This window comes from Hemiscyllium ocellatum, chromosome 7, assembly GCF_020745735.1.
Source record: "Hemiscyllium ocellatum isolate sHemOce1 chromosome 7, sHemOce1.pat.X.cur, whole genome shotgun sequence".
NCBI classification, from domain to species: Eukaryota; Metazoa; Chordata; class Chondrichthyes; order Orectolobiformes; family Hemiscylliidae; genus Hemiscyllium; species Hemiscyllium ocellatum.
In genome coordinates this window covers 5,683,027-5,710,876 of record NC_083407.1, presented here as the reverse complement: position 1 = coordinate 5,710,876, position 27,850 = coordinate 5,683,027, and the positions used below count along the sequence as shown (strand labels likewise).

The following is a 27,850-nucleotide window of genomic DNA, read 5'->3' as shown; positions in this document are numbered from 1 at the left end:
TAGATTTTTAGACTGGAGTGGTCATATGTAATAAGTTATGCTTTTACAAATGTCGTTTTATTTCGTGTTGGATTGTGATGTTGAATGTTTTCCCACAAACAAAAATAGGCTGACTGACCTTTTAGCCATCTCTCCTTTAAAAAGGGATGTAACGTTTGTGATCATTAACTTCTGGGTTAACAAGCCAATATCTAAGGAAGGGTTGGAATTTCATGGGTAGTTTTTACCCTTGTTTCTCTCATGAATCACATCTAGAATGTCACTTTTCTATTTTGTGAAAAACCAGCCTAAGTATCTCTCTATCCTATCCAACATCTCTGCATCTTTCAGGTTTACAATGCCAGCATCCTTTTCTCCATGGAAGTGACTCCAGTTTAGACCATAAGACAGAGGAGTGGAAGTAAGGCCTTTCAGTCCATCGAGTCCATTCCACCATTCAATCATGGCTGATGGGTATTTCAACTCCACTTCCCCGTACTCTCCCCGTAACCCTTAAATTCTTGATCTCACAAGGAATTATCAATCTTTGAGTTTCTTGAGGTGTTGTCCCCTCTCCACTTTAAATTTTGTCTCACCCTTGATAAAACAACCCTTTTTCCCACCCCCTTCAATCCTTGGAAACTACCATCCCCTTTCAACGTCCAATTTTTCTCCAGAATCCCTGAACGTGTTATCGCCAAATCCTTTCCTAATTTTTGTGGAATGCCAAGTTTGAATCCCTTTGATCAGGTTTTTGCACTGTCAGTACTAAAGTCGTATTACATCCTTGGTAACTGTCATAAAAGTAAGCTTCCCATCTTTGTTATTTATGACCTGTCTGTATCCTTTGCTTCTGTTACCCATAACATCACCTCCAACACCTCTCTGTTGTTGTCCAGCTGATTGGAAGTGGTCTCGCCTGGTTTCATTCTTATCATTCTAATCATAGACAGGGAATCACTTACAATGCCTCTCCTGTTGTAGCACTTACCTCTGGTGACCCACAAAAGTCGACACTTGTTGCTTTTATTTCTTATCTACATGCTGCCCTTTAACAAGATAATCTGAAAACACAACATTTGCCTTCATTTGTATACTGACGACAGCCATCTCTACCTTGCCGCCATCACTGTTAATACCTCCGCTGTTGGTAAATTATCGGATTGTTTATCTGATGTCCAGTATTGGACGACAGAGGTATCCATTCCTTAAATGTCAAGAAGGGAGCCCTTCCCTCAGGTTGAATTCTTTTCAACTTTAACCCTATCTCTGATGGCAGTTAATTCAGTCTCTACAACCTTGGTGTTTCACTTTGTTTTGTGATGATCATCTAGTCTCATCTCTGCAGCTCCTAAAACCCACCTATTTCCATCTCATAACTTTGCTTGACTTCAAATATTCCTTTGCTCATCTGACAAAACCTATTCTGATGGACTCCTGGCTGGTTTTCCACATTCACCTCTCCATAAACTTGAGGTCATCCAAAACTCTGCCACCTGTGTCTGAACTTGCAGCAAATCCTGTTCTGCTATCAATCCTACGCTTGCTGACCTTCATTACCTCCTAGTCAAGCGACATATAAAACCATAAGTAGGAGAACAGGGCCAGGTGGCACAATGGTTAGCACTGCAGCCACAGTGCCAGAGATCCAGGTTTGATTCCAGTCTCGGGTGACCACCTGTGTGGCATCTCTTAGTTTTCCCTGCGTTTTCATGGGTTTCCACTAAGTGCTCTGGTTTCCTCCCACAGTCCAAAGATATGCAGGCTGGGTGGGTTAGCCATCATAAATGTGTGATTATGGATATAGGTTGAGAGTCTTCTTTGGAGGCCATTGAAGAATGGCCTCTTTCTGCACTCTAGGGGTTATGTGATCCGAGTAGACCATTCAGCCCCTCAAACCTTCTCTATATCTAAAATGATGTCTGAAAAGGCATTCCTGATGTCCACTTTCCCACCCTTTCCCCATAACCCTTGATTTTCCCTATTGATCAAGCATCTATTTATCTAAGCCTTAAACATACACAATGATCTTTTTATCTCTGTCTTGGCCATGTATTCTGTACCCAGTGGTTAGCACTGCTGCCTCACAGCGCCAGAGACCCGGGTTCAATTCCCGCCTCAGGCGACTGACTGTGTGGAGTTTGCACGTTTTCCCTGTGTCTGCGTGGGTTTCCTCCGGGTGCTCCGGTTTCCTCCCACAGTCCAAAGATGTACGGGTCAGGTGAATTGGCCATGCTAAATTGCCCGTAGTGTTCGGTAAGGGGGAAATGTGGAGGTATGGGTGGGTTGCGCTTCGGCGGATCAGTGTGGACTTGTTGGGCCGAAGGGCCTGTTTCCACACTGTAAGTAATCTAATCTAAACCCAAACTGTAACCTGTGCAAAAGCTCGTCAGTGTTCAGTTAGTGTTTTTGCCTAACAGTCTTAGGTTTCAATCCACTTCAACCCCTTTAGAGGTAACAGTAGTTGGCTTTGATTATTTTGTTTTATTCAAAACTTTGAAACTTGATATTATGATCCCTGATTCCAAAGGCTACCCCAATGAAAAATCATCTTGTCGCGTGTAACTTGGGAGACTGTGAAGCGATATGATAGCAAGGTTAAATGTAGGGCAGGATGTGTATGGCAAGAGTTTGAATGAGCTGTGAGTTAAAGTAGGTAGAGCTTAACAGGTTGTGGGAAGAGCACTGTAATAAGTTGGTGATTGAGGTAAGAATATAGAATTTAAAGCTCAGCTTGGTAGAATACAGTACAGTAGTCTGCTATGAAGATCAAAGTTGACTAGAGTAGCTTCTGTTGGTGACATTATTGAGGATCTTGGAGAGAGAATGGGGAATTACAGGTATGATGTCTGGTAGATAATTGGAAGGGTATCACTGGATTTTTTTTAATGCAAAATATTGCATGGGAAGTGGCATCAAGGATTGTGTGTATGTGTATCCTGAAGAAACAAACCATTGCTGAAGATTGTGGAGAGTAATGGGAGGATGGAGATACTGTGGGGTAGTGATTCCACAGTTGGCTCAGTTTTAATGTTCTGTTGGGTATATGAACAATCAGTGTATTTTGCTGCCATGTACATTGTACCTTGTGTATCTGAGTAAGGAAGTGCAGAGTTGAGACATGCTGTCCAGTCACTGGGAGAAATCAGTGTCTATAGTTCACTATCAGTGACTGACCATTGAACTTCCCAAGCGAACTGTCTCTGTAGGTTTTGAGGTGTAATTGAGTGTAGGCCATCATAAGGTGCTGATAAGTTGGCCCTCAACATTTATTTATTAATGTAGAATATTTTAATTTTAGTTTTTCTGACAAGTTAGAGAATCATTACTGTAACCATGTCAAAGATATGAAGCTGGTTCATAGAGTAATTGTAATTTGACATGAAACCTGAGACTTTGTCATCAGTCTTGAAGAAAATCTTAGAAATAAAATTAAATTCTCTGAAAATTGATTTGGATATATGGACCTCTAAATGGCAAGAAACATTTATGCCAGGTAAAATCTTTTTCTGTTGGTGGAGGTGGTTCACTCCTTCCCCCGACTGTCAGTTGTGTCCGATGCCATTAACTGGGAAGAGGCAATATTGATGAGCAGTCATTGTAGACCAGCCATAACCAGGCAGAATTAAAAGAGTAGGACTGAGGTGCCGCCCAACATCATAATCTACGCTGATTGTGTGAAGAATGTGCTGGAAAATTCAGCCTCTGTCTGGGATGATATCTGTCAGGTCACTTGGATGTTGTTATGAAGGATCAGATACTTGCTGTGGGAGGTAAGGTAGTTGGTGTTTTCTTGATTCTTGTATTTTGTCACTAATTACTGCACAACAGGTGTGTGCTTTCACCATGCACACTGGTGGTTTATGTTTGAACTAGTTCAAGGTTTCAGCTCTGCTTGCCTGTCATCTAAGCTGTTATAATGTTCTGGTCGCTTGATTAATGCAGTAGATCAGGGCTCCTTTATTCAAGTGCACACAATAGCTGATGAAATGTATTGTCTAAAGTTTCCTTAGATCACCAGCACACTGGCTGTACAGAGCATAAGCAGAACCTCATTTTTGTTGCCCTGACAGCACCTTCCTCTCCTCCCAAGAAGGACAAGAGCAGCAATGCAGCAGCAGCATCATCAGGTGCAATTACAGTCCAATCCTGCCTTGAACATCAATCATTACTTCGATGGTTTTGAAATCTCTTATTTATAACAGTTGTGGGAGGCAATCACCATTTAGCCTGCAGCAGTTCAGGGAGGAGAATTTTCATTTACGACACCTTGGGCAGCTAGGATTGGCAGTTACTATCCGACTAGCTCTGTTTTACACCAATAAGAACATATAGTGCACTTTGTTTTTCTCATGGTGAGGCTGAATTCAGTAGAAAATACCTCTCATTTAAAAGTTGTCTACATTTTTAAATTTCAGATTTGATGGTGGAGTTCATAGCTGTTTGAGGACCTGATAACTCTTTTCCACGATGGCACCAATGAAGATTTATGGTCAGATTCGGATCAACAGCATTCAGACTGGCACCACCAAGTGGAGGGAAGGCAGTTTTGAAATTGTTGAGAAAGACAACAAAGCTTCTCTGGTTGTGCTCTTCAATTCTGGAGGTCCCGCAAAAACATTCCAGGTAATAGGGTGATAAAACTCTGGTAGGCCTGTATTGTGAACTGAACAAAGCCCAGTTCTTGGTGGGATGGAAAATGACTTTGAAATTAGAGCTCATCTTTTTTATTCTTTCTTGGGGTGTGCCTGTTGCTGGCAAGGCCAGACTTTGTTTCTCATCGCTAATTGCCCTTGAAGTGAATAACTTGCTAATTCATTTCAGTGGGAAGTTAAGATTCAATCACATTGAATCTGGAGTTGGAAGGAGGCCAGCCCAGGTAAGGCAGCAGGTTTCCTTCCTTGGAAACATTAGCAAACCACATTCATTTTACAACAATTAATTCATAGCTACTATCTGTTCAATTCATATTCCACCAGCTGCCTTGTTGAGGTTTAAACTAATGTCGCTCAGACGTTTTGTCTGGTCTCTGGATCACTAACCCTGTAATCGCAATGCCACTGTCAGGAAAGCACATTTTCATACAATAAGTAATGGAAATCCTGATACAGGTACACAATCCTTTATCTGAAATCTTTGGGGCCTGTTGTTTTTTGGAATTTGGAATTTTTTGGATTTCATAATAAATAACATTTTCACAGTGGGAAAAAAATTACCTAACCGCAGACGCACGCGTGAATAGTACAAGTGCTGAAACACAATTGATGCCCGCCAGTGCTGCGCCACACTGCCACTTCACATCTGAGTGATGTGGTTCTAGTGGGTATGGATTTGGGTCACCTGTTTGCACGCCAAAATGACACTCCACACTCCACAAAAAAATGTTTGGATTTGGATAAAGGATTGTGTACCTGTCGCCGAATTAATTCAGAATTATGAAGCCAAATCAGGTGTTTGAAGTTGAAATACAAATTGGCTGTGCTTTAATAGAATCGTTGAATGGAGCTGACAGACCGGCCTGTCCTGGCAGTATGTGCAAGTCCTCTTTCCCACTGTAACGGAATGGTGAAGATTTTCTTAAAAATTGATAGTTGCCCAGCATCTCATCATTTCACTTCCCATGGACCTCTGAGCTCATGGAATAACAACAACTTACTTTGGAAAAGTAACTTCCTAACATTGTAACACGTTGTCACGTGTCTCACCGGAGCATCATCAGTTTCACATGTGAGACAATATTGTGACAAGTGACTAAAAGTTTCCCCACGTTTGTGGGGAAAAATAAGAGAGGGGTTTAGGAAGGGACATTCCAGAGCCAGCCTTTGAGCATTAGAAAACCATTAAGCCCATCGAGTCTACATTGACATGGTGTAAGGGTAATTCAGTTAAGTTGAAGGAGATTAGGGTGTACAAAAGTCCAAAATTGACAAAGCACAAACATCGGTTTCTTGCAAGTGTTTAGAGATTGAGGGAGGTAAGGCCATGGTTTGGTTGGGGTTCAGGAGGGCAACGGAAATTACAAATGGCTGAGAAATCTTGTACCTTTACAGACTAGGAGACAGACAGTCGGCAGTCTCACAGGTGTTTTAAGATGGGTCTAGATGCCTTCGAAAAGTGGCAGCGTTACCATCCTGATCTCTGGCTCCTTATGATTGGCACTTATCCTTCAGAACTGTCACCCTTTTGTAGCTGATGGGCCAGAACTTGATCAGTTTTAATTGACAGCTGTGACTGCCTTGGCTTGTGAAAGAATGTTCCGTGAAGCAGGACAAGAAAGTGATATAAGCTGAAAATGTGTTGCTGGAAAAGCGCAGCAGGTCAGGCAGCATCCAAGGAGCAGGAGAATCGACGTTTCGGGCATAAGCCCTTCTTCAGGAAACGTCAATTCCCCTGCTCCTTGGATGCTGCCTGACCTGCTGCGCTTTTCCAGCAACACATTTTCAGCTCTGATCTCCAGCATCTGCAGTCCTCACTTTCTCCTCCAAGAAAGTGATATAAACCTCATGATCCAATGGGAGAGAGGAAAATGGGAGACAAGAGGCCATAAATGAGCAGATTGGCTGTAGAATGAAGCAATATAGATGTGCATCTTTTGAGCATTGAGATAGTGAACTCTACCCGAGTTAATGAATGAAATGAAGCAATGCAGCAATTTTCATATGTTCAGCAGGCAGTTAAAAAAACTGGGACCTGGGAATGTGACAGATAAGGGGGAGATTGTACCTACACATGGAAGATAAAGACCAACAGAGACCCTTTCTGTGTTGTACCTTCTGTCCAGCTCTCTTCTAGCTATGTATTTTCCTTCAGCGGGACATTGCTTGATAACGATCTGAAGCATCGAAAAGTTTACCCTTACATGGAAGTTGGTTGATTAAAAGAAAACACTAAATTCCCACTTTTGTTTTATTTTTGACATCCACTTAATTTTAATTATCTAATAAATTAATGGAGTTAAAATAAAACTGAAATCAGTTGAAAGAACTGCAGGTGGTGGAAATCTGAAACAAAAAGAGAAATTGCTGAAAAACCTTTCAACAGTTCAGCAACATCTGTGCAGAGAAATGAGAGTTAATGTTTCGGGTCCAGTTCCCCTTATGTGGAAGACCAGAAAAAGAGTCACTAGAGTCAAAACATTAATTCTGATTTCTCTCCATGGATGCTGCCAGATCTGCTGAGATTTTCCATCAATTGGTTTTTGTTTGAAATCAGTTGATTGAGTGCTGGAGGTTCAAGGGTGTGCTGCGGGGTTTTCACTGATCCATATCCAAGCAAGCTTCACTATGGTCATGTTTGGTCTGCAGCTAAGACGGGGTACTCGTCTTTTTGATATTACTTTCTTTTTCCCCCTTTTTCCTTCTGTCCCTATCTAGCTGAGCCACAACGTGAAGGTGGTGAAAATTAGTCCCTCAATGAAGCAACAGAGTCGGCTCCTACTGACGCTGCAAGACAAAAGCAGTCTGATCATTGACAAGGCTCCAAGCACCGATGCTCTGAACCTGAAGGAATACTTGGAGAACCTGAACCGTGCAGGTGAGTACTGTGTTCACAGTTGAACATGTGCCAGCGGGTGCCCATCTGAAGACACTGTCGATGAGCAAATGCAGGCTGAAGGAACATTTTTTTTAAAAAAAGAGTGCTGGATATGGGGAGAGAAATAGTTAATTTTCAGGTCAATGATCTGCCAGAATAGATGCATTGGCATGTGTTACAGGGGCTACTGAAGGCTGGTAGTTGCTTCCAGGGCAGCATTTAAATCCTTCAAGTTTGTGATTTCCTCTGATTAACGAGCCTTCCCTGTCATTCTGCCTCAATCATTCAATATTTGGTCCTGAGAGTTTTCAACTGATTTGACATCATCATTTCTCACTCCCAACTCGTGCTGTGATGGCACACAGTATCCCCCAAAAGAGAAAATAGGTGGGAGACTCTCATCTATCTGGGTACAAACAAGGACTGCAAATGCTGGAAACCAGAGCTCTATTCCTGATGAAGGGCCCGAAACGTCGATTTTGCTGCTCCTTGGAAGCTGCCTGACCTGCTGTGCTTTTCCAGCACCACTCTAATCTAGACCCTCTTCTGCCTGCCTTGAGTAGGTGAGAACAGCCCAGGTAAAGTTCTGTATTTCGCCTGAGTTTCCACTGAGCTGAGACTGAGGTTGGGAATGCCACAAGAGGTCCCAGTGGATTGCTGAGGCCCTTCACTCAGTCTTTTCTCAATGTTCCTTTATTCCTGATGAAGGGCTTTTGCCCGAAACGTCGATTTCGCTGCACTTTGGATGCTGCCTGAACTGCTGTGCTCTTCCAGCACCACTGATCCAGAATCCCTTTTCTCAATGTGTTGCTTCATCAAGTGTCTGACTTTACAACAGGAGACTATTCAGTATATCATGTCAGTACTGAATCTTTGAAAGAGCTATTCAGTTAATTACTTCCTGCCTATTTCCTTAAGCCTGCAAATTTATTTCCTTTTCAAGTATTTGTTCAATTTCCCTTTTGAACATTGTTATTGAATCTGCTCCCATTACTTTCTGATAACGCATTCCGTTTACAACAACTTGTTGTGTAGGGGAAAGGTTTTTTATAAGTGGTCTCTAGGTACGGAATCAAACGAGCTCTGCTTTAGAAAGAATAATCCTAATCTACTCCAGTCTATTGAGGTTCTGCAAAAGAATGCAGATCCTGTGGATGTCATTTCCACATGCCCTGGAATTCCTCCAGGGTTATTCTGATTTCATATCTGGAAATCATGTCAGTCCTGATGCTTTCAAAGAACTGTTCAGTTAGTTATTTGTTGGATATTGACTCAACTCTAAAATTTCTTTTCTCTTCAAGTATTTATTCAGTTTCCCCTTTAAGCATTCACACTGAATCTGCTCCCGTTACTTTTGGATAGAGTTGTTCTCATTACAAACAAGGCTCATTCAATTCCTACTCTGGCACCCAGCCTGATGTGAGGTTCTTTGAATAATTTCAGCCTGCTGCTGTGTGATGTTTTGTTTGGTCTTTCAATTGCCATTCTGTTTCAGGGGTAAAATCACATCAAGGATCTGGCAACTTTGGTGGAAATTTAGGAAACCGGAATCCGTCAAAGGACTCTCACCGGCAGCGATTTAACATAGAGAACCAGGTATGCTCTCCCGGTACAGTTTTGTGTTATGTAATGGTTAAAGTGACTCTTGACTGTTGCTTTTATCTCTATCATTGTTGAAATTCTGGTCTCTGACTCTTCGGAGATAAAACAAAAAGTCTGATGTTTACAATTTGTCAAATTCCAGCTTGAAAATATCTGAAACAAGAAGGGTATTCAACAACAATCTAAATTTGTATAGCACCTTTAATTGAGTATTTACCCAGAGAAGATTCTGCTTGACTGTAGTTTAGCATGGTCTAGATTAGAGTGGTGCTGGAAAAGCACAGCAGGTCAGGCAGCATCTGAGGAACATGGACAGGGGTAGGGGGAAGCATGATTTGGTCTGAGATAAGATATTGGCAGCAGAATTTTGGATGATCGCGCTTACAGAGGGTACAATGTTGCAAGCTCTGTAGGAGTACTCTTCTACATTCTGTGCATATACTGGAATATTCACTGCTAATCATAGGGTAGGAGCAGAAAGAGAAATAATCACAAGTGATGCTGTGGCACTGGTTAGTTGGGTAATCAATGGATCCAGGTGAAAGCTGCCCTACCGGCTGGGTAACAGTGGAGAGCTGAAGGGATCCTTTAGTGGTGCAATGATAGTATCTCTAGTGCTAAGACACTACACTGCAACACGAAAGAGTCCCTTCAACTCGCCGCTGTTAGAGAAATGTGTCATACCATCTTTACTACATTGATTAGAAACCATCTAAAATTGAAGCTTGGTGAGAAAAAGACTGGAGAGGTATTGGAGGAGGATGGTGTGGTCACAGTGTCAAAGGCTGCAGCCAGGGTGAGGAGAGAAAGTTCACCTTTGTCACAAGATGACATTGATGACTTAGATAATACTTGTCAAATAATTTGTTTTCAGCGTCCAAGAGACTAATACTCAGACTGGGCTCCCTTATTACACTAATACCTTGATATTTTCCAAATGTACCAACAGTTATAGCCACGCCCTTTTTCCTTTCACATTTAAAATCAATCTTGTGGCTTTTAAACATTCTTTTCAGACACCAACCAGGCGTGATGAGACTCCAACCCGTAAAACCCTGGGCAGCCCAGGCAGAGCCGCCCTGCAGCATGGAGCCAAAACTCCACAATCAAGCAGCTCCCCAGGAAACCGGATGGGAACAGCACTGACCCTGACCTCTCACGCTTTACCCAGGTCAGTCCTGTCTGAGACTCTGTAGGAGACTGTGCATAGGAGAAAGGCCTTTTGTCAGTGTCACTGCCATAGGCAACTTCAATCCTGAATCAAGCGATCCTTTCACTCTTTACAGTAAAATTATGTACAGATGACTATTTGGTGGAAGATCATTGGCAACTCAAATAGTCTTTCAAAGCAGATTCTGGGTAAGTTTGCACCTTCTGACCTGAATTGGTTAATTGGTTTTGTTTATAGGATGTGGGCATTTGCACGTGCCTAGTTGCCCAGAGGGCAGTTTAGAGCCTCCACATTGTTGTGTGCCTGGAGTCACTTGTAGTCCAGACTGCCATAAGAATGGCAATTTTCCTTGTAAAGATGTAATGGACCACATTTGGGTCGTTTTTCAATAATTGACAGATCACTATCAGGCTGGCTTTTTAATTCCAGATTTTTATTAGATTCAAGCTTTACCATCTGGCACTACACAAAATATTAGCCTGGATTCTAGATTTTTCCAGTGATATTGCCACCACTCCCACCCTCCTTTCAAGGATAATTTAGACAACCGGTCGAAGATTTCAGAGTTGTGGCAGAATTCTTGATCCCTCCTATCCCAAGACCTTTAGAGATCTATAACTAGAGACTCCAAGTGAGGTTAGGGAGGAGACAATGTTAGCTTGGTGAATTATGTCAGATTGGACTCTGGGCTTTGTTCTTTTATGTGTTTTGGTAACATACTCCCTCATCTCATCCACGGAAAGATGCGTTTGATGAGTTTAAATTCATTATGGTTTAGTTTAGCTCTCTAATTATGTTGAACACCATAGTCACAGTAATTGGTATGTAGGATAAACTGGAGAGGGATGGGGACTCTTTGCATTAGAACAGTTTGATATATCACACCTCAGCTTACTGATCCTTTTATTACTATGGATTAGCTTGCTAGGTTCTTTCAGAGGACGTTAGAGTCACATATAGGCTAGACCTGTTAATGGCCCATTTTCTTCCCTAAAGGATATTTGTAAACTCAGTGAGTTTTTAATATTATCATCAATGATTTCCATGTCACCATTAGACTGGCTTTTAATTAGCCTCATGGAGATGTACAGCATGGAAGTAGACCCTTCCGTCCAACTTGTCCATGCCAACCAGATATCTCAACCCAACCTAGTCCCACCTGCCAGCACCCAGCCCATATCCCTCCAAACCCTTCCTATTCGTATACCCATCCAAATGCCTTTTAAATGTTGCAATTGCACCAGCCTCCACCACTTCCTTTGGCAGCTCATTCCATACACGTACCACCCTCTGTATGAAAAAGTTGCCCTTTAGGTCTCTTTTATATCATTCCCCTTTCACCCTAAACCTATGCCCTCTACTTCTGAACTCCCCGACCCCAGGGAAAAGACCTGTCTATTTATCTTATCCAAGCCCCTCATAATTTTGTAAACCTCTATAAGGTCACCCCTCAGCCTCCGACGTTCCAGGGAAAACAGCCCCAGCCTGTTCAGCCTCTCCCTGTAGCTCAAATCCTCCAACCCTGGCAACAGTCTTGTAAATCTTTTCTGAAACCTTTCAAGTTTCACAACATCTTTCCGATGGGAAGGAGACCAGAATTGCATGCAATATTCCAACAGTGGCCTAACCAATGCCCTATACAGCCGCAACATAACCTCCCAACTCCTGTACTCTGACCAAGAAAATAAAGCATACCAAATGCCTCCTTCACTATTCTATCTACCTGCGACTCCTCTTTCAAGGAGCTATGGACCTGCACTCCAAGGTCTCTTTGTTCAGCAACCCTCCCTAGGACCTTACCATTAAGTGTATAAGTCCTGCTAAGATTTGCTTTCCCAAAATGCAGCACCTCACATTTATCTGAATTAAACTCCATCTGCCACTTCTCAGCCCATTGGCCCATCTGGTCCAGATTCTATTGTAATCTGAGGTAACCTTCTTCGCTGTCCACTACACCTCCAATTTTGGTGTCATCTGCAAACTTACTGACTGTACCTCTTATGCTTGCATCCAAACCATGAATGTAAATGACAAAAAGTAGAGGACCCAGCACTGATCCTTGTGGCACTCCACTTGTCACAGGCCTCCAGCCTGAAAAACAACCCTCTACCACCACTCTCTGTCTTCTACCTTTGAGTCAGTTCTGTATCCAAATGGCTAGTTCTCCCTGTATTCCATGAGATCTGACCTTGCTAATCAGTCTCCCATGGGGAATCTTGTCGAACGCCTTGCTGAAGTCCATATAGATCACATCTGCCACTCAGCCCTTATCAATCCTGTCTGTTTGTTCTACACTTAGTAATTGAATTCAAATGTCCCCATCTTATTACTAGTCCAGTGACATTATTGCTGTGCCACTGCCTCACTTATAGCGCTGTATCTTAGGATAGATTGCATGCTTCCAAAGACAGTGCACGTTCACTGTAATGTTAACTTGGGTTCTGTTATTTGGATTATGAAGAGAGTTTACCCCATCTAGGAATGTAGCTCATGGGATAGAGAAGGTCAAGGAATGTTTTAGTTGAGTTTTGTGTGGATTTGAAAGGAATTGTTGACTTGGATAAAACCTTTTTCTGCTGATGTCAAATCTTGGATGGGGCATGTAACCTTAAAATCTTTCAGGAGACAAGATAGGAAACGTTTCGTTATGAAAGGGTGGTAGAAGTGCAGAACCTTCTCTAAAAAAAATCAGTAAACACAAGCTCAAATCAACTGAGATGATTATATTGAGTTTGGTTGCTGAACAAGTTAAATGATATGTAGCCAAGGTGTGTGGATGGAGGAGTAAAAAGTGAGGTCTGCAAATGCTGGAGATCAGAGCTGAAAATGTGTTGCTGGTTAAAGCACAGCAGGTTAGGCAGCATCCAAGGAACAGGAAATTTGACGTTTCGGGCTGGAGCCCTTCATCAGGAATCATCAGGAATGTGTGGATGGAGGTCAATCATGATCGATCGATAACAGAACTAGACCAAGTGAGCAATGGTCTTGGCCCCTTCATTGGTTGGACTTCTTATTCGTTACTTCTGAGACTAAAATATTGCCATGGTCTTACCAGGCCATCGGACTGTGCTCTCGTTAGAGAGAGACAACTGGTGATAGTTTAACCTAATGGTCACCGCACCTCAGGCAAGGAAAAAAATGAGAAGAGTCCTTTGTGGTTACCTCCGCCATACTGTTGGGCATCAGTCTGCATCACAAACTAGCTGTCCAGCCAATTGAGCTAAACCAAACTGTTATTATCTTTCTGTTGAAGGACTGAAAAGAGAAAAAGGATGCTGACTCCAGATCTGGAATTAACTGAAGATTATCCTAAAGAGAATGATTCCTCCAGGTTAGTAGCTGCAGGAAAGTTGGAGGTGTAGGATCAGCATCGTGATGCTATTTGAAGGTAATTGGAAGGGTTTCATGTCCAAGCCAGCTTTGAGAACTGGGAGCGATACATGGTGATGTAAAAGGGTGTGATGGAGTTTGCGCTGGCAAAGGTGGTGGTGTTAATTGGGGGAGGAAATGGATCTAATGTCACTGCTGAGTAGACATATGAATTAGATTTTACCTTTTATTTGCAGCAATAACAAGGTAACTGGTGACACTTCTCGCAAATTCTTGAGTAGTTATCGAGAAAAGCAACTGAGTATGAAACAGGCAGAGGAGAGCAGGAGTTCTGGTAAGTATTTTGTCTTTTGAAAGAAATCTTTGAACCACATGCATTTCTCCTGTCCTCGCCACTGTTGAAAGACTTATTTGAGTTCTGGTTTGGAGATGCTGGTGTTGGACTGGGGTCTACAAAGGTAAAAAGCATACAACACTAGGTTATAGTCCAACAGATTTAATTGGAAGCATGAGCTTTCGGAGCACTGTCCCTTCATCAGGTGGTTGTGGAGTATAAGATCATATATAGCAAAAGTTTACAGTGTGATGCAACTGAAATTATACATTGAGAAAGACCTGGATTATTTGTTAAGTTTCTCCATCTATTTAGAATGACCATGTTGCTTTCAGAACTTTCATATGTAACTCCCAGAACTTTCATATGTAACTCCCAGAACGTTTTTAGAAGTTACATTCTCAAGTGAACTTTCACAATAGGTGCAGTGTTTGCCCAGATAATACATTGAAGTTTGTGAACAAAAGAAATGTCAAAATGGAATAAAGCAAACCATTTTCTTATAGAAAAAATTCAAAGATTTTCAAATACACAGTAATAGTGTAATCTCATTAGTCCCAAAATACTCCTTTATAAGTTGAAAAGAAAACAGTTTGTGTGCAGTAATGAAGACATATGCCTGGTGCAGTACCTAACAACACCACTTGTACAATACTAATACCACAGTCCCTGTCTCTAAACCTCAGTAGGTTTATGTCACTTGTGACTTCAACTTTTAGACTGAAACTGCAGCTAGCTACTTCCTGGTGCAGTCACACAACTGCTTAAACGTAATCTGCTTTAATTAACCTATTTAAGGTTTTATCCCAACACTTCTGGCTTGGGACTATTGCTAGCTGTTTACTGCAAGGTTTGCTATATATTCTTTCATCTGATTGAAATTGATATTCACCACTGTGCTGTAAGATATCAAAGGCAACATTGATGTTTCTGCCTGGATTTCCTTTACAGTTTTAAAAAAAAGTTCCAAAAGTCGTTAGCTCTTTGAGCCCTCATTATTTACCTGACTAGATCTTAAAAGTCCGTTGGTGGTGCAAAGCATCAGCCAGAACACTCAAACTATTTTACAAGAAATCACTGTTGCTACAGAGATATTTCCAAACTAATTCTTAACCTCACATACGCAGAGAACCTGCCAGTTACTAACTCAAAATCCAGATACCCAAACCTAAGCTGAATAGTATTAAAAAATATATATTAAATCCTGTAGTTACATCACAATTCTCATTCATCTGTTTTGTTTTAAATATTATATTGAAATAGTTAGCCTTTCTAGTCTTATGTGATGGTTGACTCCTCAATTCATAGTGCTTCCTATTGTCATTTCTCCTCTTACTGTCTTGACTCCTGCTTGATGTACCACATCTTTGCAAATTTGATCCGTATAGAAAGTACTGCAGGGCATCTGTGGATGTTAAAATTGTTACATAAATGCTTTGCAACACAGTTAATTCTGTTTACAGATACTCTCGTTCTAATCGCATAAGATTGTCAGATGAGGTACAGTGTTAAATACTCTTCACATGGAGAGCAGTGTCTCTGGATTCTAGTCACTTCTTGGGTTCTAGGTTGTGTACATAAGAATATTAAGGACAGAAGGAGAATTGGGAGGGTGTCCTGAAGAAGGGCTCATGCCCGAAACGTCGACTCTCCTGCTCGTTGGATGCTGCCTGACCTGCTGCGCTTTTCCAACAACACATTTTGCAGCTCTGATCTCCAGCATCTGCAGTCCTCACTTTCTCCTAGAAGGAGAATTACTCCACATCTAACTTCTACCTTCCCCAGAAGTGTCTGCTGCTGTCTCTGCTTCCTTTCTAATAATATTCCTACACTTGTGATGAATAGAATATTGATGTCTTTTCTAAAATTTCAATCTCGTTTAAAAGTTCCAAATGCAAATGAGCCTGGCACACATGAAGATGTAAATGAGACCTGTTGTCAAAGACCTCCCATTTGTCACCATGTGGTTGTCAGATGCATTTTAATTGTGGAACCTACTGTACCAGGAGACGGACAAATGGTATATTTGGAAGATGGGAACGTTGGAACAGGAGTAAGCTATTCGGTCCCTTGAGCTTGTTCCTTTATTCAGTAGGATCGTGGCTAGTTGGTGGCCTAACTCCATACAAATTAATATCTTGGCTTACAAAAATGTATCCATCGCAAATTTAAAACTAACAACTGATCTCACATCTACAATTCTGAAGATGGGTCACCAGATTAAAAAGGTTAACTGTGCTGTCACACTAGCAGATGCTGCCAAACCTGCTGAGTGTGTCCAGCGGATTCTGGTTTCCTTCGATTGGATTAAGAAGGGGGACATGGGTTTTTAACCAGTTTCAGAATAAGGAGTAATCAGTTTAAAACTGAGCAGAGCTGGAATAGCTTCTCTCAGTAATAAATCTTTGGATTCTACCCTAGTGGGCTGCGGAGTTATTGTGTATGTTCAATTCTGTAATATTAAAGACATCAAGGATATGAATGTAATATGGGGAAAACGGTGTTGAGGTAGATGATAGACGGTGAATGAGTTGAATAGCAGTGTAGGCTTGAGTAGCTGAATGTTTATCTCCTTCTGTATTGGGATGTTGGGCTCCAGTGTTGTAGTGCTTCAACATCTGACCAACTCTTTGCAGGTACAATGCCACTGCAGAGCTTTTACGGAAGCAGAGCCTCGTCTAAGGATTACTCTGCGGGGAATTCGTTTTTGGACAGGTATGTGTGGGCTGTAGGTTTTGCGGTAACTTAACCCACCCTTGGGAGCAAGGGAGGCCTCTTCTCTTTGCCCAGTTGCCAATGAGGCTCTTAAATGAGGTTGTGTGGGGGGGGAGGGAGAGAGATGTGTGGTGTCTGTGTGTTGGGGGGGGGTTTGGAAAAAGAAAACTCCAGGACTGGAAGCAGCATCAGTGATGGTAGACCAGTTAAACTGAGGGACAAACAAGATGCCAGGATGGTAGTGTCAAAATATCCCATGGTCTTGTAGAGCTAGAGGAGGGAAAGGCCCTGGGAATTAGGTTAACACATCAAAATGTTTGCGAATGCTTTCCTCAGATGTCGATGCAATATAAATGCCGAAGGGGTGACCTGAAGCAATTTGATCAGGTGGAGGCTTGTGTAAAGCATATGTCAGTACACACCTGTTGGGCGCCATTGTCTGTGTTCTGTGAATTTGATGCACTTAATTATTCTCCTTGCTTTTGACAGGTCCAGCCTTCTGGGCCAGGTTCCATCAGCTAAAAGGAATTTGGGATTTTTACCTCAGCCCATCCCTCAGTCAGTGAAGAAACTGCGTGCAAATCAGGATTACACTGGCTGGAACAGACCCCGGGTGCCTCATGCCACACAGCTCCCTCAGCCACTACAGGGGTAAGAAGCTAACAGGCATCTTGACTGGGTCAAGACTGCACACATGCCGCCTGTCTGTTGAATCTTGTTTGGAGACAGCCCTTGGGAGCTGTCACTTTGGTAATGGTGGGCTATTGACATGATGATCTCTCTCAGCTGCTGGAAACAAGCAGCTGACAAAGTTTAATTAGTCGAATTGTAGGCTTTTATTCTGCATTCTCTAGTCCGTCGGGTTTACTTTGGATAATAATAACCCAGAGCAGTTTGAACAAGGAAATTTATCCAGTGTTCTTTATTTAAAGTAAAGTGTCCTAGAAATAATACTACCAAATTCTCACCCATACACTGCTGACAATCACAAGTGAACCCATTTACATGGATTTGTCTGAGTCTCAGACTGAAAGAGGCGATCAGCCCTCACTCTGCTCCAACTTCCAGTTATTGATCAGATGCCTTCTCCTGATCTAACTCTAGTTTGAGCTAAGCTTCCTTTACTTCATAAAAGTAAGTTTTGCATTCAAACATTTACACTGTCCAGTCTCCAACATAGGTTTAGTTTGACCACTGGCAAATGCCACAAATGTGTCATCAATCATGTCTGGTTTGATTAATTGTTTACTAAGTTTGTTTTCCTCTCCCTGAAAAGAGACTTCTCTCTTGGACCCTTTGAACAACTTAAACCTTTGGCCAGCTTGCTCATATAGGCTGTTTCCACACAGGTTTTGTGTCAACTGGATGATAATTATGTAGCACAATTCTGTGATAATCACAAATTAACACAAGTCTGATTTATGTTCTATGTAAAATATAACCATGTATGGAATCATTAAACTGAACTTCAGCTATTCCCAGTTGCTGTGACAGTTCAATGCGTTTACTGCTGAGTTATAACTCTTAATATAAACATGTGCATTCCTTCAGCAAAACAGCAACAAGTGGAAACCTGTGACCTTTCTCAGAAATAGGTCATCACTGGGCTTTGTGTGATTTCTCCCCTCATTTCATTTACTTTTATTTAGCTTCATTTTGACTCACCCAGCAAATTGACATTACTATGTACAGAGTACATCAGAATAGTTGCAATGTCGGAGGAGCCCATTTGGTCCATTGTACCTGTGCTGGCTTTCTGTAGAAGTAATCCATCTGGCATCATTTCCCCATTCATTATCTCATACCACTGCACAATTTTCCCAATCAATCCATGTTCCTGAAGTCCCTTGTCCTTGGAACTATTCACAAAAATCATTACTGCAACCTCTAACGCTTCTATATTCTTCATATAGTGCCAGTAAGGATTCAATACTCAGTGTTTTGTTTTATATTTGTGCCCTCTTGTTATTCACACTCACTGTTGGACTGGATTGCGTCACTCCCTTCCGTATCCTGCTGTTGTTCAGCCTTCTCTTGTGGCCCTTTTAATGACTTAGCTTTGCTTTGGAATGTAGGTTTTCTAACCTTGGCAATACCTGTTATATGAATGCCATTCTGCAGTCCCTGTTTTCACTTCAATCTTTGGCAACTGACCTGCTGAAGCAAGGCATCCCATGGAAGAAAATTCCAGCAAATGCTTTGCTCAAGTAAGTATTTTATGATTTGGAATTATAGTTTTGCATGAATTTGAGAACCTGTGTGAGTATTGAATCATAGAATCGCTGCTTTGACCTGTTGAGTCTACACCGACCCGCCAAAGAGAATCCCTCCCAGATGTATACTATCCCTGTAACCCTGCATTTCCCATGGCTAATGCACCTAGCCTGCACATCTCTGTACAGTATGGGAAATTTAACATAACCAAACCACCTAACTTGCACATGCTTGGACTGTGGGAGGAAACTGGACCACCCATACACTGGGCAAAAGTCACCCAAGGGTGGAATCAAACCTGGTCCCTGGCTCTGTGAAGCAGCAGTGCTAACAACTGTGCTGCCCTGTTATGTAACTTCACCAAGTTTTCTTCTGCATGTGCAAGTGTCAATGGACACCGGTCACAGTGGAGCAATGAATAATACTCACTCTAACTAATGTGCGTGTACGTTTAACGGGGACATATGTACTTGAAGTGAGGGGAGACATGATGATGGAAGGTTGGGAGTTAAGGTGAGTGATACCACTCTGTGGCTGGGTGAAGGAGAGCAGCAAGTGAGTAACTGGTGAGGGTGAAGATGCTAGCGAAGTCTGTTTCTAAGGTGGGGAGGGAGGGAGGGAGGGGATTTGTGGCAGTGATTGGAGGGCCCTATTGCTTTGAGGCTGAGCATATGGCTCCTAACTGAAGTGGATTGTTGCCTCTAGAGATTTGTAGCTGAAAATGTGTTGCTGGTTAAAGCACAGCAGGTCAGGCAGCATCCAAGGAACAGGAAATTCGACGTTTTGGGCCAGAGCCCTTCATTCCTGATGAAGGGCTCTGGCCCGAAACGTCGAATTTCCTGTTCCTTGGATGCTGCCTGACCTGCTGTGCTTTAACCAGCAACACATTTTCAGCTCTGATCTCCAGCATCTGCAGACCTCACTTTTTACTCTAGAGATTTGTATTCAAATGATGATTGTTTTTCTTAATTTTCTCTCCTCCATGCTAAGGTTAATGTGTACTGTGATGATAGTTCATTAAACCTCTGAGAGGGACTTTCTTGTTTTATCTTGTTCTTTGGGGAACCATGTGGAGCTGGGGAAGGATTCCTTCTCATCCTCTTGTGTTGACTACTTGCAGGCGATTTGCCCATCTTCTGATCAAAAAGGATAATTGCAGCCCAGAGGTGAAGAAAGAGCTGCTGAAGAGGGTGAAGAATGCCATCTCTACCACTGCTGAAAGATTCTCTGGATATGTACAGAACGTAAGGGTCTTAACTGTTGGGGCTGATGGGTAGGCATTGACTTTTAAAGCTGCAACTCTGCTTTTCACCATTGATAGCTGAAAATGTGTTGCTGGAAAAGCGCAGCAGGTCAGGCAGCATCCAAGGAACTGGAGAATCGACGTTTCGGGCATGAGCCCTTCTTCAGGAATGAGCCCTTTTCACCATTGATACCCCAGGTGGAAGGAGGCATGGGGATTCAATAGAGGAGTGGCAAAGATTGAAGTAAGGTGAAACTTGTGTGACAGTAAATTTGGATTGTCAGATAAAGTAATTCATCAGGGAAAAATAATTTACTAAGAACAGGGTAAGAGGTTGGAAAATCATTTTGTGATGACAGTATGCATTCAGACCGAACGGGGACATGATGTACTGTACTTGGAAGGGGGTGGTGAGTTTGGACCTTGTTACTAAAACTCTTCTAGACTGGAGGTCTTCATTGCTTCATGGCTGTTGGAAGGTCATTAATAAAAGATAGATTGTGGTGATTACTCCTCAACGTATTAACACTGGCAGGATGGTAATAAAAGACCAAATCTTCATTCATATCATACCTTTCACAACTCCAGAATATTCTAAAGCCCTTTCCAACAGTGACTACTGGTACTGGATCATAATCTAGGAGTCTGAGAGGCCAATTTATGCATGGCAAGCTCTCCCAAACAGCAATGAGATAATTTTGTTTAAAGGTGATGTTAGTTGAAGAATAAATGTTAGCTAATGGGTCAGGGTGAAATTCCCTTCAAAACAATGACCTGGGATCCTATACACCCTCCTGAGGGGGTAAGCAGTGCCTCAGTTTAACACTTCGTCTGAAAGACTTCAGTGCTGTTGCCACTGCATTCAAATGGCAGCCTAGACTTTTGAAGATGGACCTTGATCCTTTCCCACAAGGCATCTGATAAGTTAACCCCTTGGTAGGCTGATGGAGAAAGTGAGGTTGCATGGGGTCCAAGGTGTACTAGCCAGATGGATAAAGAACTGGCTGGGCAACAGGAGACAGAGTAATAATGGAAGGGAGTTTCTCGAAATGGAAGACTGTGACAGTGATGTTCCACAGGGACCTGTGTTGGTTGTGATAAATGATCTGGAGGAAAGTATAGGTGGTCTGATTAGCAAGTTTGCAGATGACACTAAGATTGGTGGAGTAGCAGATAATGAAGGGGACGGTCAGAGAGTACAGCAGAATATAGATAGACTGGAGATTTGGGCAAAGAAATGGCAGATGAGTTCAATCTGGAAAAATGCGAGGTGATGCATTTTGGAAATTCCAATTCAAGAGCAAACTATACGGAAAAGCCCTGGGGAAAATTGATGTACAGAGAGATCTGGGTGCTCAGGTCCATTGTTCCCTGAAGGTGGCAACACCGGTTGAAAGGATGGTCAAGAAGGCATACGGCATTGCTTTCCTTCATCGGGCGGAGTATTTAGTGCAAGAGTTTTCACGTCATGGTACAGTTGGGTAGGACTTTGGTTTGGCCATGTTTAGAATACTGTGTACAGTTCTGGTTGCCACATTACCAAAAGGTTGTGGATGCTTTGGAGAGGGTGCAGAGGAGGTTCACCAGGATGTTGCCTTGTATGGAGGATGCTAGCTATGAAGAGAGGTTGAGTAGATTAGGATTACTTTCATTAGGAAGACAGAGGTGGGTGGGGGGGATCCGATTTGAGGTCTATATCATCAGATATAGACAGGGTGGATAGCAAGAAATCTCTTCCACAAAGTGGGGGTCTCAATTATTAGGGGTCACGAGTTCGAGGTGAGAGGGGAAAAGTTTATGGGAGATATAGGTGGAAAGTTCTTTACACTGAGGGTGGTGGGTGTCTGGATGCGTTGCCAGGTACAGGTGGTCACGATAGCGTAATTTAAGATGTATCTAGACAGATACATGCCTGCCTGGCACACTCTCCTCATTCCTGATGAAGGGCTCTGGCCTGAAACGTCGAATTTCCTGTTCCTTGGATGCTGCCTGACCTGCTGTGCTTTAACCAGCAACACATTTTCAGATACATGAATGGGCAGGGAACAGATCCTTAGAAAATAGGCGACAGGATTAGATAGAGGATCTGGATCGGCACAAGCTTGGAGGGCCGAATGGCCTGTTCCTGTGCTGTAATTTTCATATTTCTTTCTTTGTTCATAAATGTACCAAAAAGCTAAAGTGAGATGAGAAGTTGAAACGGTGGAATAAGAATGATGAAGTAGAGTAAGTGGTTGTGAGGCACATGGGGAGAGGAAGAGCCTCAGATCAGAGATTCCTGAACTGCACGTTCACGAGCTGCTGGTGTTTTCCATAAAAGTTGAGTAAAACTCTGCCATTGAGCGTGTTGGATCAGAGGGATCTTACAATCTTGCTTAATTGCCACGAGAGGGAGCTGTGTTCTATATGTAGCTGGGTTAGTGAGTCTTTAGTACTGACCTGAAATGGAAAGCAATCAAAGCAATACATCTCTCTCAGTTTCTCCTTTTTCTCTCTTTCACCCCAAACAAGGATGCCCATGAGTTCCTGAGCCAGTGCCTGGACCAACTGAAGGAAGACATGGAGAAGTTAAACAAGACGTGGAAGAACGAGCCGGTGGCAGGCGAGGATTCTCCGGCTGCGCGGGGTTGTCATGAGGCTGTGGCTGCTCGGGTCTTCACCTGCCCCATTGTCTCCAACGTGGAGTTCGAAGTTCTGCACACCATCGGTTGTAAAACGTACGTCAGCGGTGAGACTGGCAGGCAGGTCTGTAAACCGTGTGCGGTTGCTTCGTGCCAAGTGGCAAACCTGCCTTTTCTACCGCATTTGACAATTCTATCAATCAAGCGACAATGGTAAAGATTATCAGTCTATGTGGAGTCAGCCGATTTCCTCAGTGCCCCATAGTGTCAGGGACAGGAAATATCAGCCAGGCCTGCCTCTCCCTGTGTTGTGCCATTCTGTACCTGCAGAACAACGGAAGTGTGTCTCACTCTGGTGATAGTCCTACCATCGATTTGTACAGGAAGGAAGAGTGCCCACACTTCCTTCAATCTTGTTCTAGCACACTCCTCTCAGGGCAGCAGGAAGGGCAGTGACATCCAGTATAATGCTCAACAAGGTCTCTCTCTCATATCAATGCAGCCAAAATAATGTGAAACAAAAGGACCTGGGCAATGTGACTTAAACATGTCCACTGGGTCACATGTTTCCTGAGGGAGCAGCGAGAGGGGTCTTAGTGTGTTTCTCCACATCTGTACTGATTCCTGTACAGCTCAAGTGATGTGGGCAGGTTGGTTTGTTTCTGAGGACTGTATCTCTGTGCAGGACTGTTCTGTACCTGCAATTATGGTATAATGTATTCCGTGTTTGACCAGTGTGTTTGTATTGTAGCCTCTGAAAGGGGCCGGCAAAGCACAGTTTTGTTTCACTTGGGTAACATAGAATTCTGGTTGTCTTGCAGGTGTTGTGAAAGTGTTACGAAACGAGAACAATTCAATGACCTTTCCATCGATCTTCCTCGGCGTAAGAAGCTTCTGCCACCGAGGTCTATCCAGGACTCCCTCGATCTCTTCTTCAGGGTATGTATTTCTTCCTTTACTTTCTGCAGTTTTGTGTGTGGGAGCTATGACACGTGTACAACAAAAAATGAAGGAAGGAGCTGGGGGAGAGCTGGTATTGTTGGCAGTGGCTTGGTGGATTTCTTTCACATCTCAGAAGATCGTGGGTTCAAATCCTACTTCTGACACCTTAATGCATAAACTAGGATGACCCTCCCAGTGGAGTACTGGGGGAGCGCTGCATTGTCAAAAGTCAAAATTCCATTGAGGTGTTAAACCAAGACCTGTCTGGTCTGTCAAGTAGTTGTAAAGATGAATACAGTCCGTTGATTTCTCAGAAACAAACCCAAACAAGCAGACAAAACACGTCCAGAAACCCCAGCCACTCTCCCCTATATCAAAGACATCTCAAAAATGACTGTCGGACTACTGAGACCTTTTGGCATCACGGTGTCCCACAAACCCACCAACATAGTAAAACAGCAGCTAATGAACTTGAAAGATCCTATACAGACAAGAAGCAAAACTAAAGTCATTTACAAAATACCGTGCAAGTGTAACAAACACTACATTGGACAAACAGGCAGAAAACTAGCCACCAGGATACATGAACATCACTAGCCAAAATACAACATGACTTTCTGTCACTAGTATCCTTACATACAGATGAAGAAGGACACCACTTCGACTGGGACAACTCATCCATCCTATGACAAGCCAAACAGACACGCACGTGAATTCCTAGAAGCATGGCATTCCAACCGGAACTCCATCAATAAATGCATGAAGTTAGACCCCATCTACCACCCTCTGAGAAAAAGAGCAAGGAATAACGTTGCCATATGAAATAATGTCACCACAGGAAATGACATCACCAACCCCAGGAACTCCCAAACATATAAATAGAAAGCAGGAAACACCAGCAGTGCTTCGTCTGGAGGCCCACTGAAGATGTTACCCAGTATAGTGACAAAACGTCTGAAAAATGAACCTTCCAGCTCAGCGAGCAAACCTACATTCAGATCCTCAACCTGAGCTACAAATCTTCCCAAAACTCACTAGTTGTAAAGATTTCTTGCTGCTGATTAGTGTGATGGAATCTTCTACATGAACCAGTATTTTGTATTGAGTAAGCCAGCAATCTATAACCAGTAACATTTATGGAATAGCGTTCTGAGATGTTAGAATGTTGCTAGATGGCAGCATTCAGTTCCATTCAGCAAAATGGAAGAGGTTTTGTTGTGAGATTTTAAAAAGATCACTGAAGAGTTCAAATGTTTTTGACAGAGTTTGAGAAGGAGACAGAGCAGATGCTGTGTAGGGCGTGTTTTTAGCTGTGCTACTGGAATCCACCTGAAATGATGTAGGAGCCTCTGTGAAGTCAAGAAGTTGGGGTGGCTCAGAGAATTCAGGAGGAGGTTCTAAGCAGCTAAGTGTTGGCGCCTGAGGAGTCCTGGGAAGCTGAGAAAGTAAGATGGTCACTGTCTTGTTGGGGGAAGCCATAAGAGGCTTGGTAGAAACCTACGAGCACGAATCTTTCAGTGCAGCTGAGAATGGGGGTTGTAAAGTTCTCGAGTAGTTGTTGCTGAATGTAACCAACCACATTTAGAACTTGGTCACCCCCAGTCCCTGGAGGCAAGAATGGTTTATTGAAGCTGGTGGTCACTGAAGAACTGGAATCAAAACAGAAAATACTGCAGAAACGTAGCAGAACTGGTAGCATCTGTATGGAGAGAGAAACACAGTTAATGACGTGACTGTTCAGAACCAAAAGGGGCTGGGAAATTGTGCTTCTATGCTGTTTACAGAGGGAGAAGAAGAGGAGTGAGTGGAACAGATGTTGAGGGTGCCCATATTAAAATGGGTAAAGGAATGATAGAGATAAAACCATAAATGTAAATGAAAAATCTGAAGAGGAAACAGAGGAACTGCACTGCTCAGAGTGAAGATAACAAGCTCTGGTCGGATTAAGTAAGGAATCCAAAATGGTAGATGGAGGTCAAGCTCTGATGTTGTTGATCTTAGTGCTGGGCCCTAGAGGCTATACAGAACTTAAGTGGAAAATGAAATGTTGTTCCTCTAGCTTACATTGAACTTCATTGGTTCCATTTTATACTTCAGCATTTGGCAGCTTCTAGCACTCAGCATTGAATTCAGCAACATCAGAACATATCCTCTGTCCTCAATTTTGATTTCAAACCCCACTGTTCTTGGGCATGTTTTGTTTATATCTTTAGTAGTTTTGCTGTTTAGCAAACTGTACCCAATTTCTCATTTCCACACCTATCATTAACAACTGCTTTACATCTGTGATCCTCCTTTACCACCACTGTCCTCTACTCTGGGCCACCTCACCATTAGTGTCATTTGCATAAATAGCATTAAAACCACCATTTTCTAGCCCTTTGTTACAAAGGAGAGTCTTCCCAGAGTCAAAACGTTAATTCTGCTTTCTTTACAATTGCTGCCAGATCTGCTGAGGTTCTCCAGAAATTTGTTTTTATTTTGTATTTCCAGCATTTATTTGGGTGAAGAGCTGGTGTTACGCTTACAAATGGGTAACTGGAGTGAAGTTTGAGTCCAGGGTCGGAGCAAGAGCAGTGAGGATTGAGGCGCTTCATGATGGAGAGAAATTGACAAAAGCAGTGACTATAATCCCTTGTGAAGTTTGAAGAGAGTTGTTGGTTTGCTGTGTCATTAACGTCTGGGGAGTTGCTGAGAAATCAGTGGGATTTTCTTTGATCATATTTGATTATTGATATGTGCTGCTTGACTGTAGTCTGTGACTCATTCATCACATGTTAATGTTGGGTGTTAGGAATAAGTTGTACCTGTATTGTTGATTGTGTTACTGTTCTAACATTGTCGAGTAAAGTCTGTTTCTTTAAGACCATGAAATCTTGTCACTTTACTCTCTCAGCCAGTTGAAGTGTGTAGTGCTGGATAATCACAGCGGGAGAACCAATGTTTCTTCATCTGGAATCCTGATGAAGAGCTTATGCTCAAATCGTCGACTCTTCTGCTCCCTAGATGCTGCCCGACCTGCTGTGCTTCTCCAGCACCAGACTCTTTGACTCTGACCTCCAGCATCTGCAGACCTCACTTCCTCCCAGCCAGTCCCGTAGATCTCTCACTCTTTCTGCTTTAAAATAAAGGCTATTAAAGAGAGCCAGCCAATATTTATACCTAAACCAACATCACCAAAAACAACTATGTAGTTATTATCATTTCACTGTGTGGGAGCTTGTTGTGCTCAAAATGAGCTGCTATGTTCGACATCACCATAGTTACACCGCTTCAAGACATAATCAGCTGATGTGAGGAGTCTATCCATTTAAACCTGGCTCTCAGTTTGTGTGTATAATGTATATTTACGAGCTGGTCAGTTTGATGTTGCTAATGGCTTTGTCTCCTTTACTTCAGGCCGAAGAAATTGAATATTCCTGTGAAAAGTGTAATGGCAAAAGTGCAATTGTGACCCACAAGTTCAGCAGGCTGCCCAGGTCAGTATCTGAGTGTGGGGCAGGCAGGGCTCTGATCTCTGTTTGGGCACCATGTCTCCAGGCTGATAGTGCAGGTATGTCTTGTACATCCTGCAATGTTGTTTGGGAATAAAGATGAATGCTCCCATCTCTGCAGGTAAACCAGATAAATCTGGGAGCAATCTCTACTCTGTTCGGAGTGAGATAGATCTACCAGGCAAAGACCTGAAGTGCAGCAGTAAGCAGTAGCTGAAGTGAGGATTGGTCCATTGGAGGATGAGGCTGGGAACTTCATTGTGGAATCTCTAACTCAGTATATTATTTTATAATCAATGTTTTCAGTGTACCAATAGTAATGTGATGCAGAAGTTACAAAGAAGGAGGAATCTAGAACAGTCAGCACCATTAGGGGAAAATGTACTGAACATACTATTGGATTGAAGAGCCAGGTTCCAGTGGATTGGCCAATAGTTTCCTCCCCAGTGAGTTTAATATCTGTCATGGGAATTTGTTAGAATCAATAAAGAAGTAATTACAAAACACTTGGAAAGTCAAAACCTAAAATAGATGAGGGTGAATGAGTCAAAATTTGACAAGTGAAGCTTTTGTAAATCACTGGCAGGGTTTGGGTATTGCAGGCTAGACCAGCAGTTATTGCTCATCCCTAGTTGCCCAGCAGACGGTTAAGAGTCAAAATGTATCACCTCA

At 42.6% G+C, this 27,850-nt stretch overlaps 1 protein-coding gene across 1 annotated transcript in view; it reads left to right on the top strand.

The window, feature by feature from the left end:
* The window catches only part of usp37 (ubiquitin specific peptidase 37), a 46,664-nt gene that overhangs the window by 3,904 nt on the left and 14,910 nt on the right, over nucleotides 1-27,850 (top strand). The window contains exons 2-14 of the mRNA XM_060828220.1: nucleotides 4,398-4,605; nucleotides 7,353-7,512; nucleotides 9,008-9,108; nucleotides 10,131-10,285; nucleotides 13,539-13,616; nucleotides 13,852-13,949; nucleotides 16,586-16,664; nucleotides 17,154-17,315; nucleotides 18,740-18,871; nucleotides 19,999-20,122; nucleotides 22,633-22,838; nucleotides 23,564-23,681; nucleotides 27,084-27,163. Of these exons, the coding sequence (XP_060684203.1) occupies nucleotides 4,450-4,605; nucleotides 7,353-7,512; nucleotides 9,008-9,108; nucleotides 10,131-10,285; nucleotides 13,539-13,616; nucleotides 13,852-13,949; nucleotides 16,586-16,664; nucleotides 17,154-17,315; nucleotides 18,740-18,871; nucleotides 19,999-20,122; nucleotides 22,633-22,838; nucleotides 23,564-23,681; nucleotides 27,084-27,163 (1,649 nt within the window). The 5' untranslated portion in view covers nucleotides 4,398-4,449. The remainder of the gene's footprint in view (nucleotides 1-4,397; nucleotides 4,606-7,352; nucleotides 7,513-9,007; nucleotides 9,109-10,130; nucleotides 10,286-13,538; nucleotides 13,617-13,851; nucleotides 13,950-16,585; nucleotides 16,665-17,153; nucleotides 17,316-18,739; nucleotides 18,872-19,998; nucleotides 20,123-22,632; nucleotides 22,839-23,563; nucleotides 23,682-27,083; nucleotides 27,164-27,850) is intronic.